We start from the raw sequence: 18112 nt of genomic DNA, 5'->3' as shown, positions 1-18112 counted from the left end.
AATTAATGTAATTTCTTTTCCAGCAGTAACTATTTACTGTTGGTGTCTCTAGATGCAGTGATCCTCCTGCATGGATTGTAAGCCAGGTTAGCTTATGCAGTCCTCACTTCCCCACAGGAGCACTTACACAAATAGACCAGGGGTTCTCTGGGATAAAGAAAAGTGCCGTGCTCTGCTTCTGGGTTGCTGGGCGACTGCCAGCCTTGAACTAGTATGGATATTGTACAAATGAAAGTCTGCTTGCTTTTTGTACAGGGGTCAGCTGGCTTACCAGGAGAAACTGGGCCATCTGGAAGCCCCGGTGAAAAGGTATAATAACATATCTGACTACTCAGCAGCAAAAATCAGCTTTGAAAACCGTTGGGGTGATAAAATATTGGTGAGAGATTGGTTACTGACCATTGATAAAGCTAGTATTTGTGTAGTTATTTTAGAGCACAGGGATGTAAGAAATGATAACTCAAATGCTGTTATTTGACGTATGCATCTACTATCCTTGATTTTACCTGGCAGTGAATTTAGAGCTGATGGATTTGATATCTTGTTCATATTATGGCACTTCACTATCTGCTGCTATTGATTCACAGAAACTGGCAAAAAATATGCTTTATACACATATACCAGTAGTCACTGGTTATGCACTGCTACATAATGGAGAGAAAAGTAGAAAAGTAAAATTTGGCTGTATGCATTAACTGAGTAGAGAAGACAACATTGTTAGTTTTCTCTGCTATGCAGTAACAGTTGTGTTTATGAAAGCAGAGTTTGGCGGACTTGATGTGACTAGAACAGTATAAATAGCTTAAGCATATTTGACATGGTTTTATTTAGGTGAAGTAATTTAAAACTGAAAAACAAGAAACTATTACTGGACAGCACGTCAGCTTCAATTGTAATAATCACATAATTGTTTGTCAGAAGAATCCAGCAGCATTTATATTTATTCCCTGCAGGGCTGAATTATTTTACCTAGATTGGTGGCTGCTATTTAGCTATTTTATTGAAAAAGTCTTAATAATCTGATTATAATTTATGTAATCTATGAAAGGAAATACATCAGTAGAAAGCACTGCTTGTTAAAACTAAAATTTAGACAAATCTCATAGTTTTAATCATAATATCATCTTAGAATTCACTGTCAAATAGTTTTTATTCTTTATAATTACATTTAGCCCAACAAAGATTACCTTGGGATGCTGCTGCTAGTTAAGCTAAGAGGGAAAAGGCAGTAAAAGACTAACTAATCTATCAGCAAATGGAAGCAAATTTCTTCATGCTGCACTAATTGTTGTCATTGCTGTGCTGTTTCTGTAGAATTTATTATCCTCCTCTTTTATGTAAACATACATTGTGGATTTAAATGACAAATATCCAGCATAATTATTTGAAAGAAATGTATCTTTAACGGTACATAACATAAAATATAGCGTTATCACTATGTCATGTATACTATCTGCAACAAACATGTAATATTTGTATGGGGATGATCTACAGCCTAGCCTGATGTTTGGACTGGATGTTGTATGAATAAAAGGTGAGAAAGTATGTAAGACAAGAAAGAGACCTTTCCTACTTCCCCTACTCCAATTGCTTCTGCAACTGCTGAAGGGCTGGTCTTGCTTTTAGATCTGTGCTTTCCTAACCCATACTGAGGAAATGAGGGAGAGGGGAACATTTTCTTTTTTGCTTGTTTGCTGTGGAGAATTTTTTTGGATTAAAGGACAACATAATTGTAAATGTGATGCACCCAACAGAGAGGAGAGATCTGCTAGCTGCAGTCCACAAAGACTGATGTAGTACCAAATCTCTTCTTCAGTCTTCTCGGAAAAAGGAAGACAGAAATTCAGTTATATCATGTTTTTAAAATATGGGTGTAGAAGGAAGGAGTGCAGAAATTCAGTAAAAGTGAAGAAAGGCCTCTGCAGTGTTTCTAAAGCACAGTCCCTGAACCGATGGTGTTATGCATTGCAAAAAATCATTCTCTTTAGCAACCAAGTCTCTTGTAGACTATGGGCTACAACCCTCATGAAAGAACTCTTGGATTGCTGTAGTATTGTTATTGCAGGTTAACCTCGTTGGCCAGATACACCTAGAAGAGATTGAGTTTGTAAAAGAGCACTCACTGTTGTTTTAATTTTTCATTAAAGGGAGAGCGAGGCAGTCCAGGACCAGTAGGTCCTCCTGGGGAGAAAGGTGTCATGGTAAGTCACAAATAACATAGAATCTAGGATTATGTTACTTACAAAGGCACTTTACTTTCCAAAACAGTAATAAATTCTCATTCTTCTGACTATGCAAGCTTTATGGAAAAAAGTACCATTTATGATGCGTTGTTCCTAGGAATTTTCGTTTAGCAGCTTTATCCCCTTTGTGGAAGTGACATTGCAAAGTGATCTGCTGAATGAAGCAGTGGAGCAACTGCATTTTAGAAAAATGGCTCTAGGCAGACTTACATAGAAATTAAACACAATTAATTGAAAGGAGAGCTAAATAAAGGAGGGAAAGTAAATGAATGATCTCTTGTGTAGACTGGCCTAACACAAGTTATTCTAATAGACAGACTGGTAACCAGCATCACCTCTAATCCTACTGCACAGCAGTACCCAGACAGCCCCTGGGTGCCGCTGTGGTGGGAGGACTGGCTTCCTGACAACACCACTTGTCCTGAATCAGAATGCAACCTTTCCTGTGGCATTGGCAATTTAGAGGCCACTGTGGTGATGATGCAGCACAGAAGTAAAAAGCGGTAGGCATGTGCCCATTGTCACATTCATGTTGAAGTTCTCAAGGAGAAGTGGTTAGGCTTTGATTGTATGCTTGCTAGCAAGCACTGTGATGGCTCCAGAATATGTAGAGAATGCATTTTGTCTTGACCAGTCCTGCCCGCACCAGGCTGTGCCCTTTCTCTTTCCGCTGTCACAACATGACCTGAGCATTCTGAAATTCATTTAGAACTCAGCAGCTTTTGTTTCAGTAAATCCCTGTCAGCTAGTGCCTGTGTGGGAAAACTTCCTAGGTTACTTTAATGATTATTGTGATATATCCAAACAAATAGCTGTTTTCTAAACAAAATTTGGGGAATAAATTTTGCAAGACTAAACATTTTATTAACTTGCCTCCAATTTTTCAAGTAAGTCACTGGATTTATTGTTGTTGTTATAATAACAATTTTGACAAAACTGTTCTGTCTTTTCTATATTTATTTTAATTCTAGGGCTACCCAGGACCCCCAGGAGGCCCTGGACCTGTGGGGCCAGAAGGATTACCTGTAGGTATAGAGCAGTGCTGTGGTTTAACATAAAATGTACCACCTTCAATTTGTCTTTTTTGCTCTGCTAAAGTAAAAAATGATTTATAATTTGTGCTGCAGTCTGTAAAACTCTCATGAGAATTTACCCATCCAGACACAAAGTCTGTTCACTTGCTCTTTACCAGGATGATCCATGAGAGACAGGAAAATTAATTATATAATGTACTCATCCATTTAAAAATCACACCGTTGAGACAAGTAGGGGAATAGATTTTTTTTTTTTAAAGATGGTTTATAATTGTACAACAATTTTCTTTTTAATTCATTGATACCTAATATAATTTGAATATGTCTATCTGTGTTTAGCTTTATTGTTAATAAAAACAAATTATATTCTAATTTTGCTGTGTATAATTGTGTTATAATTTGGCTACTATGGGTCTTTGGTATAGATAAAAATCTTTTATGACAAATTATTAGGTTTTTTTAATCACATAATGATTTCTTATTCAGAATAAAGTTATGTGGAGCCTATTATTTCGATTTTTCTAGATAAATTGTACTAACACAGTTAATTGAATTTGAACCATGAGTGAAAGTGACTGATTTGTATTGGTTGCATTGACTATTGCTTAATGTGCATGAGCCTTGTAATTTTCAGAAACCTGTCTATAGAATATAATGAATAATAAGTTTATTTGATACATAGGGACCTTCAGGTACAAGAGGACCACCGGGGCCACAGGGACCTAAGGGAAGAAGAGTAAGTAGTATTGCTGTTTCATGTTACTTAGAGCAAAGAGTGGTGTGTTGCTAATATGAATCTGATGCGTAACCCATGTACAGTTGCTTCCTTTGAATTCTGTCTTCCAGACTCAAGTCATTTGTACAGAAATTAGATAGATCATACTTGTATTTCCATATAGGAAATTATATGAGTCTTCATTTCTCCTCACATTACAGTTAAATTGGGTTTTGCCATTGATTTCAGCTGAAAGCAATACCAGAACCAAAATGACCACTGGCTTTATTTTCTGTATACATAAATATGCAAGTGTTGGCATTTATAACTACCATTGGACTGTTTCAATGTTTTAAGGACTATTTTCTTTATCTGCGTATCATTTATGTCTTTTGGAAAGGCTATCAAAATAAAGTCCCTGAATCCTTGTTAGTGAAATAATTTTGTTGGTGTCTTTCTGTCACAGGAAGCAGAAATTTTTGTCACTACAGCAAAATACTATTATAAGATATACAGGATTATTCATGAGAGAAATTTCATGTTTCAAATGAGTCTTCCTTCTTTAGGATGGTTTCTTCCTCCTTCAGAAGAAACCTGTTTTAATTTACCTCTTTGTTCGTGGTGCAGTTTGTAGGAACAATTTGTGAAATGTAGCATATGAAATGTATAATTTCTGTTAAAAGTCTGCAATAGTGTTTCTGGGCTACTCTGTATATACATAGAGAGGTTTCCTTTCCAGCTGGTAATAGGTTGGGGGTTTGTTTTGTTTAGTTTCAGACATAGGGTATAATTTTTCCCAGGCTTCAGTTTCCTTAAATGGGTGAAACAGATTTGAGCATATGTCTACATACACTTAGAACTGCTTGTGCTTGTCTGAAGTACCTGTCAGTAGGAGATTTGTCTCAGTCTGGGTTTCAGGATTAAAGAAGTTGCCTCAGTAGCTTGTGGAAAAGGACATACCCACCATTGGCAGAGATCTATATGGTCTTTTGAAAATAGTCTTCTTTTTTTCCCTTACAGTAGATGTGTTTTTTAAAAATCTATTTAGAAGGATATATTAGTAAAAATTTCTTTCTGGGGAATTAATAACCACAAAATTGTATACACTAAGAAGTATTCAGTATTACTTTGATAATTTTAAATGCAGAAATAGCAAATGCTTCCCACATGTCATAGGTCACTTGTTTATTTTCTGAACTGAATATCACACATACAATCTATTAGCACCCAGAAAAATCAGTTTATTGAGGCCTGTTTGTCAGGCAAAACTGAAATACAGATACATTTGTTTATGCAACATTCATTCTAAAAAAAATCAAAGAGGAACCATAATTAGCTGCAGAGGGCTAGAATCCACCCCCACTGATATGCACAGTGAACTACCAAGGACCGGTGTTAGCAGGAGCGTCCAACCCCAGGCATTAACTAGCAGAGAAGTAGCTCCTGAAGTGTTCAAAAGGTGCTTATACAAATGTGTTCAGTGGAGGGAGGCTGTAGGGGCTCCTGGGAGCCCTAAGGTAATGACTAAGGCAGCCTTCTGACAGGAGTGTGAATCTTTGCTTTGGTTTAGAGGAGTGGAAGGGAAAACCACCATCTAGCTTCACAGGCAGATTTGAAAATGTAAATCAAAACAGCAATGTGAAGCAATTGTGAGGCTGAAAAGAAGTAGCAGCTTGGCACCACTTTTTCTGCTGTGGCCTGATTCAATGAAACAAAAGGGCACCTTATCCCTCTGTAATTTTAGTAGGAGCATGTCTGAAAGTGAAATTCATGCTGAAGTGTTAATGTTGAATTGGGACACACAAGCCACTGGCAACAGATGAGGAGTATACAGATGCAGTCATTTTTCACTGTAAAATGCTGATGTTTGAGCTTTATCTAAAAATGAAAATCCCTTGGGTCCTGTCGGTCCACCAAAGTTTCAGTTTGACTGGCAACCTGTAGGATGCAGTGAGTTAGAGGGAGAGCTCAGAAGTAATTTGTTGTAAATAGTTGTCTCTGAGATTGGTACTGAACTGCTGAAAGTTATACCTTTTAATTCCTCTGGACATAACCATTCCCCTCTAAACTCCTCCTCTGATCCTTCCCTCCTGGCAAGTCTGTCTGCCAGCATCACCAGTGCTGGAGTCAGAGCCAAGCTACTGACGTGAACATGAGTCCTCCCCTGCAGGCTTTCCTCCTGCCCAGCAGCATCTGCTACCTGGTGACTGTTTTTATGGGGGAAAGATCTGTTTTAATTTAGGTTCTGTTTTGAAGGTAGATTTATTTAAGGAGCGTCACATCTTATGCCAACTGAGACAGGAGTCTTTGAGGGAGTCTGTCTCTATGATTTTGGCAGCACATCATAGAGTACATTGCTTATAATTAAAGATCACTCTAAATAATTCCCAAACATCCCAGGCTCTATGGAAGTCCCAGTTTGGAGCTGTGGTTTATGCCTTTGCCTCCATCCAACTTGACTGGGAATGCTTCATGGAAGGGGGTCTCAGAGCTGACCCAGGTCTTCAGACTCTGTGAACAAACTCCCACTGAAGCCACTGAGAATTTTCTCTGCTCTAAAGATCAAAATATCAGACCCAAAGTGGAATCCCACATAAGGAAAATGGCCGGGGGACCCTGAATCTTGGGGTTTGTCATCACTGGATTCAGAAAGAGAAATGTCAGAACCCTGAGCTCAGTGTGGCAGACCTCAGAAAAAATGCATTCCACGGTTACATACAGAGTAAAACAGAAGCATATGGAAATTCCCTCTTGTGTACTGAAGCAAGAACATAACCCATCTTCACAGCTGGAATCTGCAGGAAGTCTTAGGAGCACTGACCCTCTACTTCTGCACTGTCACAGGAATAGAATTCCTTAATCTCATAAATTCTGGACCTTTCAACAACTGGTTTGCATCCAAGATTACCCAGCAGCCTACTTCTGCCTGAGAGTATCCAGCTGCTCAGCCTCCAGTTCTCCCAGGAGTTCTAGCCAGCTGAAGGCAGGCTGTCTAGGAGCCTCCAGAGTACCTTACTGTCAGGGGATTTTGGAGGATGTGCCACTGAGCATAGTGCTAGCACGGAGCTTTCTCAGCCCATGCAGGAGACTTGATGCAGTTCAGCTGGAATCATGTGGAAGGTTGGAGCCTTTTGTGACTTTTTTTTTTTTTTTTTTTTTTTTTTTTTTTTTTTTTTTTTTTTATGTAACTCTCATGAAAACACAGAGGGAGAACACTCGTTTGTAGATACTTCCATGGCAGAATGACACTCTGGGGAGTGAGAATATTCTGTATCTAAGAGAAGGAATTTCTCTCCATGACCAGAAGGAAGAAATATGTTAGTCTGGAGGACATGCTGGTGGCAGTGTAGGTAGCCTTGAAGCTGTTGTTGCATGGTTTTTTTGTTGTTCTTGTTTGCTGATGTATGGAGAAGAAAACCACAGTATCAGAGACTGATGCTGCTTTTAGTTCATACCATAATCTCTAATACAACTGTAACTTTTAATTTGAGAGGAAGACTTCCTGTATCATTAGAGTCATTTCATGAGTGAGACCTAAGCAAAATTCTCAATAGCTGCTAAGATTCTTAGCAGTTAGTATTCTTCAGGCTGATGTTTGGTGTTTAAAAGCTTAAAAGCAATAATTTTTCTGTTCTTACTTTCCTTGAATGCAACTCATAAATTTCAATTTTGCAAATGCAGGAAAATAACGTAGCAAACTGCCATAAATTTGGGGTCAGGCAACAGCAGCTTATGTCTGTAGCAGCCAGTAAGGTTATCTCTGTTTCATTTGTGTCTGTACTGGAACGAAGAACCTCAATAACCTAAGCACATCAGCACTTAGTTTTAATGAATGATCTTTCATGCTTCTCACAGCAGGGAACATGGAACCTAGAGAAATCTGTGTGCTTCAGGGTTATATGAAGCAGGCGGCCAGTGTGCTTTGTGATACATCAATAGCTGAGTGTGTTTATCTTTCTTAATTGTTCAAATGAAGTGAGACTAAAATTGATGCTATTTTCTAATATTCTTCCGTGTCAAGAACCAAAAGAGAAAAGTAGCTACATAATGTGTTTAAGTTATTTTCACTCTTTTTATATTCAGGAGGCAGGATGAGAAGGAAGAGAGTTAATTGGTGCTTCTTGCCTTGTTAGATGAACTTTTTCTCAGCTTATTATCCTAGAGTTTTCAATGTTCTGTTTTAGAAACAAAGCTGAACCTATGCCAAAGAAAAAAGTAATAGCAACTGTTTGGCAGCCTTGCTCCTCAGCACTGTTGCAGCTTAAATTAAATAACAGCAGGCAAATTGTGTGTATCTCATTCTGTACTAGCTATAGTAGGAAATTGCACAGATCCAGTTAATCTGTGCCAATAATGGGTCACACCATACTGTGACCCAAGATGTAAGGTTCTCTACAACTCAGAAATGCAGTCTGAAAATGCAAATTGGTTTCCTCTAGGTGCTGCCATAACATGTGCTACTTCCTTCTAATGACAGTCCAGCTCAGGTGCCACCGGGAAAGCTGTTGTGTCTCATCCTCCCACTGCATACTGCTGTAAAGAGCCTGACTCTGTCTTGCTATTTATCTAGCTCTTGCTTTAAAGTGGTCATTCGTTTTAGATTGTTATTAACTGGTTTTAATTTTATTTTCTATACCCAAACAGTCAGTGTGTTTAGAATTAGGGAAATAATCTCCTAAGTCAGCATGGATAATATATTCTTTTCCATTTTGCTCATGATCTATTTTAAGGATTTTTTCATTTACTTGTGAACTAATGGATTTAGATTTTTCAGTCTTAAACAATCATTTCTGAATGTTTTGGCAATAAATATTTGCTTTATTATAATACAGTAATATAACAGGTTATCTTTGTTCATCTGTTGGTTATAAAAAGTCAATTTACAAGAGGCATTTTAGTCTAACAACAGAGCAGTTCACTATGCAAGATTTTAAATTGCTTTTAATCTTGCCTCAAACTGGTTTACTAATGGAAGAACTTTATCTGCTTGTTTTAGAGTCTTACTATCAGGCTGGATTTTTGCAAATACAACTTATAATATGCTCAAAAGCAAGCACTCCATATAACCACTGCTCATCTAAATTCTTCTAAATATGCATCCGTTGCATGCATACAAAGTAGATGGAAAAAAGAGCAGAAAATATCAGCCTGCAGGCTGGCTCCAACAGAGACCCTGAACATTTTGTTTACGTATTTTTCAAAAAAATCTTTCTTCTTAAATTAATATTTCAGCAAACCAGAAAGTTATTTTATTCTTTCAAGCTTTATTTCACACTTAACGTAGAATGAAAATTGGTTTTCATGCTAACAAAACTCGTTTCCCTTCTCCTAAAGTTTATGTTGCATCTCCCTGATGATAACCAAAAGTAATGCATAATTAATATACCAAATCATTTGTTCAATATTCAGGGGCCAAGAGGCCTAGACGGTCCTCCAGGAGAACCAGGAACACAAGGCATTAAGGTGAGTGTTTAACATTGCTCAGTACTATACGAAGCATTGAGAGAGACCATAACAGATAAGAAAACAAACAAAAAAACAACCTAGCATGTCAGAAGCCATAAAGTTCTATTTAATCCAGGAGGAGAATCGCAAATTTATGCCTTTTTCAGGTATTTCTTTATTATGGTATAAGCCCATCTAAACCTGAATCTACACTTTCTGCAGAGTTACCCAGCATTTAAACTGACAGCAACTGCCTGCAGCTTATCTAGCAAATGCATGTAGAATTCACACATTGTTGATTTTTTTAACAGGGAGAAAGAGGTGGTCCAGGAAAGAAAGGAGTTCCTGGGCTCATTGTAAGTATTGAAGCCAATCTTTGTAGTAAGCCTTAACAGAGTTACTACTAATTTCTGAAGCTGGCATTGTCTTTCAAAATTTCTCTTTGACCAGGGTAAAGCTGGAAATCCCGGAGAAAGAGGAGATCAGGGTGCATTTGTAAGTATTAAATTCCCTAGTACTTCTACAAAAAAAAAAAATCCACGAAGTCTCATACTTTATTTATGAGGGAATTTGTCTACTTTAGAGTAATGGGAAAAAAATTGACAGTAGGGTTTGCATTTATTCATACAAAGAATCAGAGGCAGAAGGGAGAGTAAGTGTGAACACAGTCTAGTTTGCTACAAGACCAATGTTTTCATGGATGGTGGTCCATAGAAGACAATATGTTAGCAAATTGCAGCAGAAGAAATGATCATTGTACTTAGTAGGTGTGTTCTAGAAGTTGCTTTGGTTTTCTCAGTTTTATCATAGTTTTAAGGGAGGAAGTCTTGGTGACGTAGAAAAATAATTCTTTGATAGATTTTAGAGTAGATGTGTACTATCAATGTTGTGGTAAATGTAGAAAAATGTGTAAAATGTCTATCACGTGTAGGAGAGAATTCCTCCTTTTATTTGTTCTTTCAATGGAAATCTAACATCTTATATTTGAGCTTTCTTTTACAAATAAGGTTACCTGTCAGACCAAATTATATTGGATTTTCAATAAGGAAAGAAGGAGAAAAGCAGAAACAAAGCAGTAGTAGTGATGATTTTGTGCTGAAATTGAGACTCAGTGTTGGTTGTCACTGTATTTCTCTTGCCTCTTCTGCTCCTAATCTGCAGATTTAGGAGCTTGTTGCTTCTAACCTTTGACACAATGGGTTTTCATTTCTTCTTCATACACTAGGATTTTTAGATGTATTTATTTTTACAGAAATGAATGAAGCAAAACCTTAGCTTGAAATGATGGGAATTACTACATTTATTGCAAAGTACATGATACTGCTCTATTACTCCCACAGCTACAGTTTCTAGAAGAGAGTATGAGACACACATGCTATGAGCCAGGTTGAAGAGAAAGAAAAGTGGGCTATGAAACTCACTGATCATCTCAAACACAGTTTATGGAGCCAAATGCTTGTAAGATTGTGTTTAGGCCCAGTTTGCACACACAGGCAGCACATGAGTCTAAGAATGATGAGGAACTGGTAAATGGTGGGTCAGCTAAGATCCATCCTTATGTAAAAGAAAGTAAGGAAGGATTTTTATGAGGAGTGGCTGAGGGAACTGGGATTGTTTAGTCTGGAGGAGGCTGAGGGGAGACCTTATTGCTCTCTACAACTACCTGAAAGGAGGGTGTAGTGAGGTGGGTGTTGTCTCTTCTCCCAAATTACAAGTGATAGGACAAGAGGGAACAGCCTTAAATTGTGCCAGGGGAGATTCAGATTGGATATTAGGAAAAAACTCTTCACTGAAAGGGTTGTCAAGTATTGGAACAGGCTGCCCAGGGAAGCGGTGGAGTCACTATCCCTGGAGGTATTTAAAGGATGTGTGGATGTGGTACTTGGGGACATGGTTTAGTGGTGAACTTGGCAATGATAGGTTTACAGTTGGATTAGATGATTGTAATGTTCTTTTCCAACCAAACTATTCTATGATTCAATGATTTATTAAGGGCTTCCCCACCTCCCACAGGAGGTAGTGATGTGACAGTGCATGTCAACCAGAAGAAAAGGCTGCACATATTTCTTGGGTGTTTCTGAGCAGTAAATATGTTTCTGCTTGAGTAAGCAGAAATAAGAGAGGAAATGGCTTTTCACAGAATATGAAACAGCTTGTTTCCTATGATTTTTTATTTTATTTTAATCTTCCAGGGTTTGCTTGGGCCTCCTGGAGCCACAGGAGACAGGGGACCAATGGGAGAGCCGGTAAGTTGATCCTTATGCCTGCTTAAAAATTTTCCACATATTATACTGAATTCCCTGGTAACTCAGGCTTCATTTTACCAAGATTCAGTGTTGCCAGCTGTGGTTAGATAGGAATTATGGTGTAATTGTTTCAAAACTGAAAACTGCAGGGCTAGAGTCTGCCTCCCTTGCTTAGCATAATTTCTTCATAAGGAGACTTGTTCATCATGTTGGGAAGCACTGTAGTACGGGGTGCACAACATAAGAGAGCATGACAGAATCTGGACCACAGTATGTGGCTTTATGCTGTGCTGAGGTAGACGTCTACATTACAGGTTATGTAAATATATGTGTCAACACAGATATTAGTGGTATTTTTTTCAGGGAAATTTTAGGATAGTTATTCAGGAACTCAGGGACCACATCTATTTGGCAGGTTAAATTTTCAACAAAAAAGAGACTGTTATAATAAACCTCAGACATTCCTCTGCTGGATGGATTCTTGTTCTGATTGTTATTATCTCAAAGCCGCACTTTTATGTGGCTAATATTGTAACAGAAGATCATGCAGAATGTGCAGGAAATATATGCAAAGTGCTGCAAGGTGTAGCCATGAGAGGAATAGTATTGCATCACCATCTCTGGGGGTAAATCAGATTATATACAGTGAAAGTGTGTGTGCTGTCCTAGTGGGATTTGGGAGGAGGCTGCCATTTTATAGTGCAGAAATCTAATAGAGTTGTCAAAAATTGTGTGTTTCATTGCTTCTGAAAAGTTATTTTGCACATAAAATTACATATAGTTAATTTAAATCTTGAAAGTGAACTGTTGATATAGAGTATATTATTTTCACTAATTATTATTATTTCTAATATTATTAAATATTATTTCTGCTAATCCATAGGCTGACATGCTTACAGAAAGCCATTGCACATTTTTGGGAGCTGGAAAAATACCAACTTTTTTGGTAAATTTTCTTTTGGATGTAATTGCCCACTTAGCTTGAGCTGCCAACTTGTAGGAGTGGCAAAATATTTTGACAGAAAAAAGTATTTTCTAAGGGTTATTACTGGATTCCTGCTACTTCATCTCTTTCATTTATTTTATCTCATCTTCATGTTGTGACTTCTGAGAGCCTTACAATGCAAGGTTTATACATAAAATTCCTGCCATTTCCTTGTGAAGTCTGAATTTTCATATATATATATATATATATATAAAATGACTATCAGCCTTATCTAATCTAAGTGGTCTGCTCTTGAGCAACCTACATTTCTGGTGTGCTCATCATTGTAGAATCTACATGGGCAGTGTCAGAAGTAAGAAAAGCTTATCCTGTGAGGCGGTACCTTTTCTTTCAAGTGCTGAAAGAGTAAAATGTCTTCAGAAAATGGTCTGTGGAGCTAGAAAGAAGTAATGAAAATGACACAAGGTGTTATGAAATTAAACACATGGCTCTGCTTTTAACTGCCCATCCAAGCAGCTTGATTTCATCTTCTGTTAGCTGGTCGCTACATGAAAGCCAGCTGCTGAAGCAGTTTCTCTGGCCCTGTCACTAGTGCTGCACAGAGCAGAAAATACCTGATTATTGGTGGAGGAGCAGAGAAACATAAGCAATTAGAGCTATTTGTAGTAATAGGCTAGATCTAAATTACACTCTAACTTCACCTACTTGACAGACATTTCAGTAAAATCTTTTGAAAATTACCTGTTGTTAATGGTTAAAAGGAATCCCTATACTGCTATAAATTTTGGCTTCTGAAAATCTTGGGGGAAACATACATTACCAATCCAGCAGACTTAGCTCCATGGTGATATAAGAAGAAATATTTGACTCGTGAATCAAACTTAAGCTTTGTGACACTTGCCTAGTGGAATGCCATGAAGTCGCTGCAAATGAAAAGCAATGGACTTAGTTTAGGACCAAGTGAATTCTGAGTGGGAAATTAACTGCAGTTTTCACACTTAAATGAAGCTATAGGGTAAAATATATGCATCTGCTGAAATCCCCTCAGTAAAATGTTACATTGTTGTTTTAAAGGAAGAATGTACTTGCATTATCATTGCCAAGTCATCAGGAGGAGCAAAACCATATGCATAGTCCGTAAGAGCATGTGAAACAAAAAAAGAGTAAATATTTACTTAAAAGGCTTCTATCATATATATGGAGAGCAGCATCTTTTGTTTACATGAGAATAATAGATCAACAAAATATTTTGAATGTAGAACGTACTTAAACACAGATAAGTCTCAAAGGGATAGATTGATATGAACTTTCTGAAAGTTCAAAGACTGGATACATCCGGAGGATTGATTTGTCTTGACATACATTTATAGTGGCTATGGAATCAGCTGTAAGCTGTTACAGGCAAACTCTACCCTCCAACACAGAAATCCCTCTCTGTGAGCAGAGGTGAGCAATCTAGCATGTGCAGAGTATTTGAGCATGCCACTTTATGAAACAATCCAAACGTGTTACTGCAGTAAATATATTACTTACGGCAGGGTTTATAAGAAAACTCATAGTATAATTACTAATATTACCAAAAAGCCTCCAGCCCTTAGTCATTACACTTCAGTGATTGTCCTGTACAAACATTGCTAAGTCCGCAGAGAAGCACACAGTAGTTGTTTTCAGACAATTCCATACCAGACTGTAGGCTTTTCTACAAAGCAAACCAGACAGTCTAATAAACCTTAATTAAACAAAGTCTCAGTTAATCAAGAGGAGAGCTTAGTTTAGATAATAATTTACTTTTGGTCTAAAAGAAGAGACATCTGTACTATTTTTTGAAATCTGTTATTTCAGTGTGTCAAGATTGGCAATGAGGTCTTCAGTACCATATGCCATCATGGTATTTATATACACTGTTGGATTCAGGAGGAAAGACAATGAAATACCCTTATTTATGCCACTTGGAAGAGTTCTGAAGAGACAAGGTCAAGACTATGCAGTGTAATTTAATGTTAATTGGATGATGCATCCAAAATTTTGTTTAATGCCAGGGTCCAAGAGGACAACCAGGGGATGCTGGCCCTATTGGAGAAATGGGTTTTGAGGTGAGATTTTAATAATTTATATAGTAATTACAAATACTCAAGCAAGTGAATAAGCTTGGGCAATGTGTTTAGAAATTCTTTTTATTACCTGACTTAAATAACATGAGCTGCTGAGAGACTCTCTTATTTAAGCTGTTACAAAAAAAAAAAAAAAAGTCTAAAATAAGTAGCTTTTTCTGTTATCAGCACTGTCTTTGGGCATACATTCATATGACATCTGCACCTAGAAGGTGAAAGTTTAGTTACTTTTTTTTTTTTTTTTTTTTACAGAAGCACCATTCTTCTGGCAGTTATACAGTAGAACAGCATAACAGCATTAATCATATTTTCTTGCAAATGGTAGATGAAGAAAAGCAGCTGCAGACAACCTTCTTGCTAACTTTTGCTTCTATTTTTTGCTTTGTTTTTAATCTCTCTTTGAAAGAAATATGACAGAATGTATTAGCCACATTTGGAACGAAGTAGCTGAGATATGAGCTCACATAGAACAGAAGGGATTTGGCTTATTTGAAGAAACACTTTTCCTCAGTCACCCAAAATCCCGTCTTCTGACTTTCTATTAAAAAAAGGTTTAAAGTAACCTTACAAGAAACAGCCTGATACCATTAACTCTTTAACGGCTGAAAATTCTGAAAAGAGCTTTGTTTTCCAAAAGCTGTATCTGCTTGGCTCCAAGCACAAACAGTGATGAAGTTGTCAGTCAGATTTATGAAAGATAGGTGATTGCTCAGCCTGCTAGTAATGTATGATGAAAGATGCAGCCTTATTGGTACTGCTGAGTCTTCAATACATTCCTGACCCACAGTGCAGTTCCTGAACTCCTCCTATACCCTCCTTTCTTTTCTTCTGTTGGGCTCTAGTAAGAACAAAGAACTGCATTGACTTAATTTGATTTTTCAGACATGCATCTTTCCCAGTGTCTTATACCGTGTTTCTGCTTCAATGTTGGCTGTGCTATTTGGTGGTTGCAAAATTATTATTGGTGACCATGTATAACAGTAGCTCTTGTACCATGCAGGGACCTCCTGGCCCTGAAGGAGAACCTGGCCTGCAGGGAGAACCAGGCACAAAGGTAAATTTTGAAATTATTCTCTCTTGTGCTGTTTACATTTTCAGATTTCCATAAAAGCAAATCAGAGTGATCTGATACATTATCCAAGCAGGCAGTGATATAGGAAATGAGCCATTAAGAAATATTGTTATTGTCATGATGACAGCGTTATCTGAAAACCCTGTAATTGTTAAGAATATTGTCCCTTAAAATCTGATGATTTATTTTTCTTGTGATATTCCAGGGAGATATTGGACCTGCTGGGAAGGCTGGAGAACCAGGCAACCAAGGTTTAAGGGTAAGCTATGGATGCAAATCTTCTTTCAAAAAGGAAAGTATGTAATGCATGTGTCAGAGATGCAGGTTGAGGAACCTTGATTTAAGAGAAGAATTCAGTAAGAAGTTATCTTCTGATAGCTTTTAAAAAACAACTTGTAATATTGTAGCAAGTTAAAAAGAGTATTGATTACAAAGTTGAAATACTTCTGTGTGAAGTGTCTTATGTTACTGAGAGACATGAAGGAGTGGTTTGAGCATGAAGGTAAACCCAAGAGTGTCCAGCTCAGCTGTTAAGATGACAGCACACAATAATGCTGTGTACAGATACCCAGTCTAGAGAAGATAATGGGAACATTATAGTCTCAGCAGAACAGGGTATCTCTCTGTACCACCATCTGCAGCAGCTGATTTGCTTCTAGTGCTGTGGATGGTTCATTTGGCACTTGATTTTATCAAGCACTTGTGCCCTATATATTCTTCCTGTGTGTCTTACCCCCCTCATCTGACCCTACCTTTGAAGGCTGAAAAAACCTTTTAAAGTGCTAGAAACAGATTTTATCCACGATGCTTTTAAGAGCATAAACCATATGCTTTCAGACTTAAGTCTCACCATTGAGCTCTTCTGTTCCATTAGCTCCTTGCTGGCATCTTTTCTTCTTTCCCAAAATCTCTAGCAAGGTGCATTCCACAATTCTGTCTGTCCTTGGAGAAGAGTAATTCCTGGTACTGGTGCTCTAGACTTTACCATACCACTATGTCTGAAATACTGCATTATTAGTATAGGGCAGCTTGTATTTGCTTTTTTACCACCAGTGTCAGAAGTTGCAAGTTGCCACTGTCTTTACCTGAGAAAGGCAAACATTATAAAATGCCGTGGTGGTAATACTGTTGGTAAATGATGAGTTTTTCATGGCCCTAAACTGAGTCACTGAACATACCAATATAGTAGTATCCACATAAACATGGAAGTTTCAAGACAGCGTAAGTATATTTTTGAGGTTACTGTAATTACATGTTGTATACTCTGAAACCAAACAATCTCAGTTCCACTGTCCAAATCTCCAGTGTTATATGGACATAGTATTGCCTTATTTACTAATGCTGATCATCATTTATGTTTTCCTGTGTTCAAGATTCACAGGGCTGCGACTCTCACTGTAAATCAGTGAAAAATTAAGACAAATACACTATAACAGCAACATAAAAGTTGTCCAAAAAATAATAAGTATTTGTAAAACTGGTCTGAGTTCCTCCAAGACAATACGTCTATGTTGAGAAGTTTAGGCAATAATTTTGTTTTCATCTGTTCCTTTTTATAAGGGTGAACCAGGACCTCCAGGAGAAGATGGTGTTCAAGGAAAAGATGGCCCAAAGGTATATTTTTGTAGCAGATGTAAAGCAGTCATATTAGCTTAAGGACCCAAATCTCTTTTTTTTTTTTTTCTTCCTATTTCACCAGGTCAGCAGAGCCCAGTTGAGTACACTTAGTTTTAACATAGGAGGCCCTATATGTTATAGGCTCTCCTGTGCCTTTTAGGCACGTACTTACCCTGAAAGGGCTGCAAAGTTGAATGGATTGACAGAGGAATGCAAGCTGGAGAACTAAGTACAGCTTATTTCCATGGTGACAATCATGCTGGAGAGAGTGAGCCCAGTGCTGCTCCACTCCCTGCAATACACCAATGGTGTGCCAGGGGCTGTGGCAGCTGCCAGGACAGGATGCCACAGAGGACACCCTCAGGTAGCTGGCGATGGATGAGGTAAAATCTGGCTGTAGGAGTGTATGAATGAGATAGAAAGGACTTTACCCTAACTTGGAGCCTGATCTGAATTTGACTGGTAAGATTCCCATCAGTTTTAGTGTGCTTTTTGTCAAACTTGAAGATTCAGAATTCACTTTTCTCAAGAATAATAATTCCATAGCAGCAGCTTGACTAAGCTTTTGGGGGTTTTTTGTTTGTTTGTTTTTGTTTTCTTTGTTTTAGGGAGACCCCGGAGATCAGGGACTCCTTGGAGAAAGTGGTGAAAAAGGAGACATGGGGCTGCCAGGAATTGCTGGA

The 18112-nt window shown here is 37.8% G+C and overlaps 1 protein-coding gene across 1 annotated transcript in view; it reads left to right on the top strand.

Annotated features, from left to right (window-relative positions):
* Positions 1-213: 213 nt before the first annotated feature.
* The window catches only part of COL24A1 (collagen type XXIV alpha 1 chain), a 49449-nt gene continuing 31550 nt past the window's right edge, over positions 214-18112 (top strand). Inside the window, exons 1-10 of the mRNA XM_029087336.1 lie at positions 214-309; positions 2148-2201; positions 3215-3268; positions 3960-4013; positions 9402-9455; positions 11630-11683; positions 14669-14722; positions 15741-15794; positions 16018-16071; positions 17373-17426. Of these exons, the coding sequence (XP_028943169.1) occupies positions 214-309; positions 2148-2201; positions 3215-3268; positions 3960-4013; positions 9402-9455; positions 11630-11683; positions 14669-14722; positions 15741-15794; positions 16018-16071; positions 17373-17426 (582 nt within the window). The remainder of the gene's footprint in view (positions 310-2147; positions 2202-3214; positions 3269-3959; positions 4014-9401; positions 9456-11629; positions 11684-14668; positions 14723-15740; positions 15795-16017; positions 16072-17372; positions 17427-18112) is intronic.

Source organism: Antrostomus carolinensis, unplaced genomic scaffold (genome assembly GCF_000700745.2).
Source record: "Antrostomus carolinensis isolate BGI_N321 unplaced genomic scaffold, ASM70074v2 scaffold26810, whole genome shotgun sequence".
Lineage (NCBI taxonomy): Eukaryota > Metazoa > Chordata > Aves > Caprimulgiformes > Caprimulgidae > Antrostomus > Antrostomus carolinensis.
Note: the sequence above shows the minus strand (reverse complement) of the source record. Positions and strands in the feature narration are given on the sequence as shown.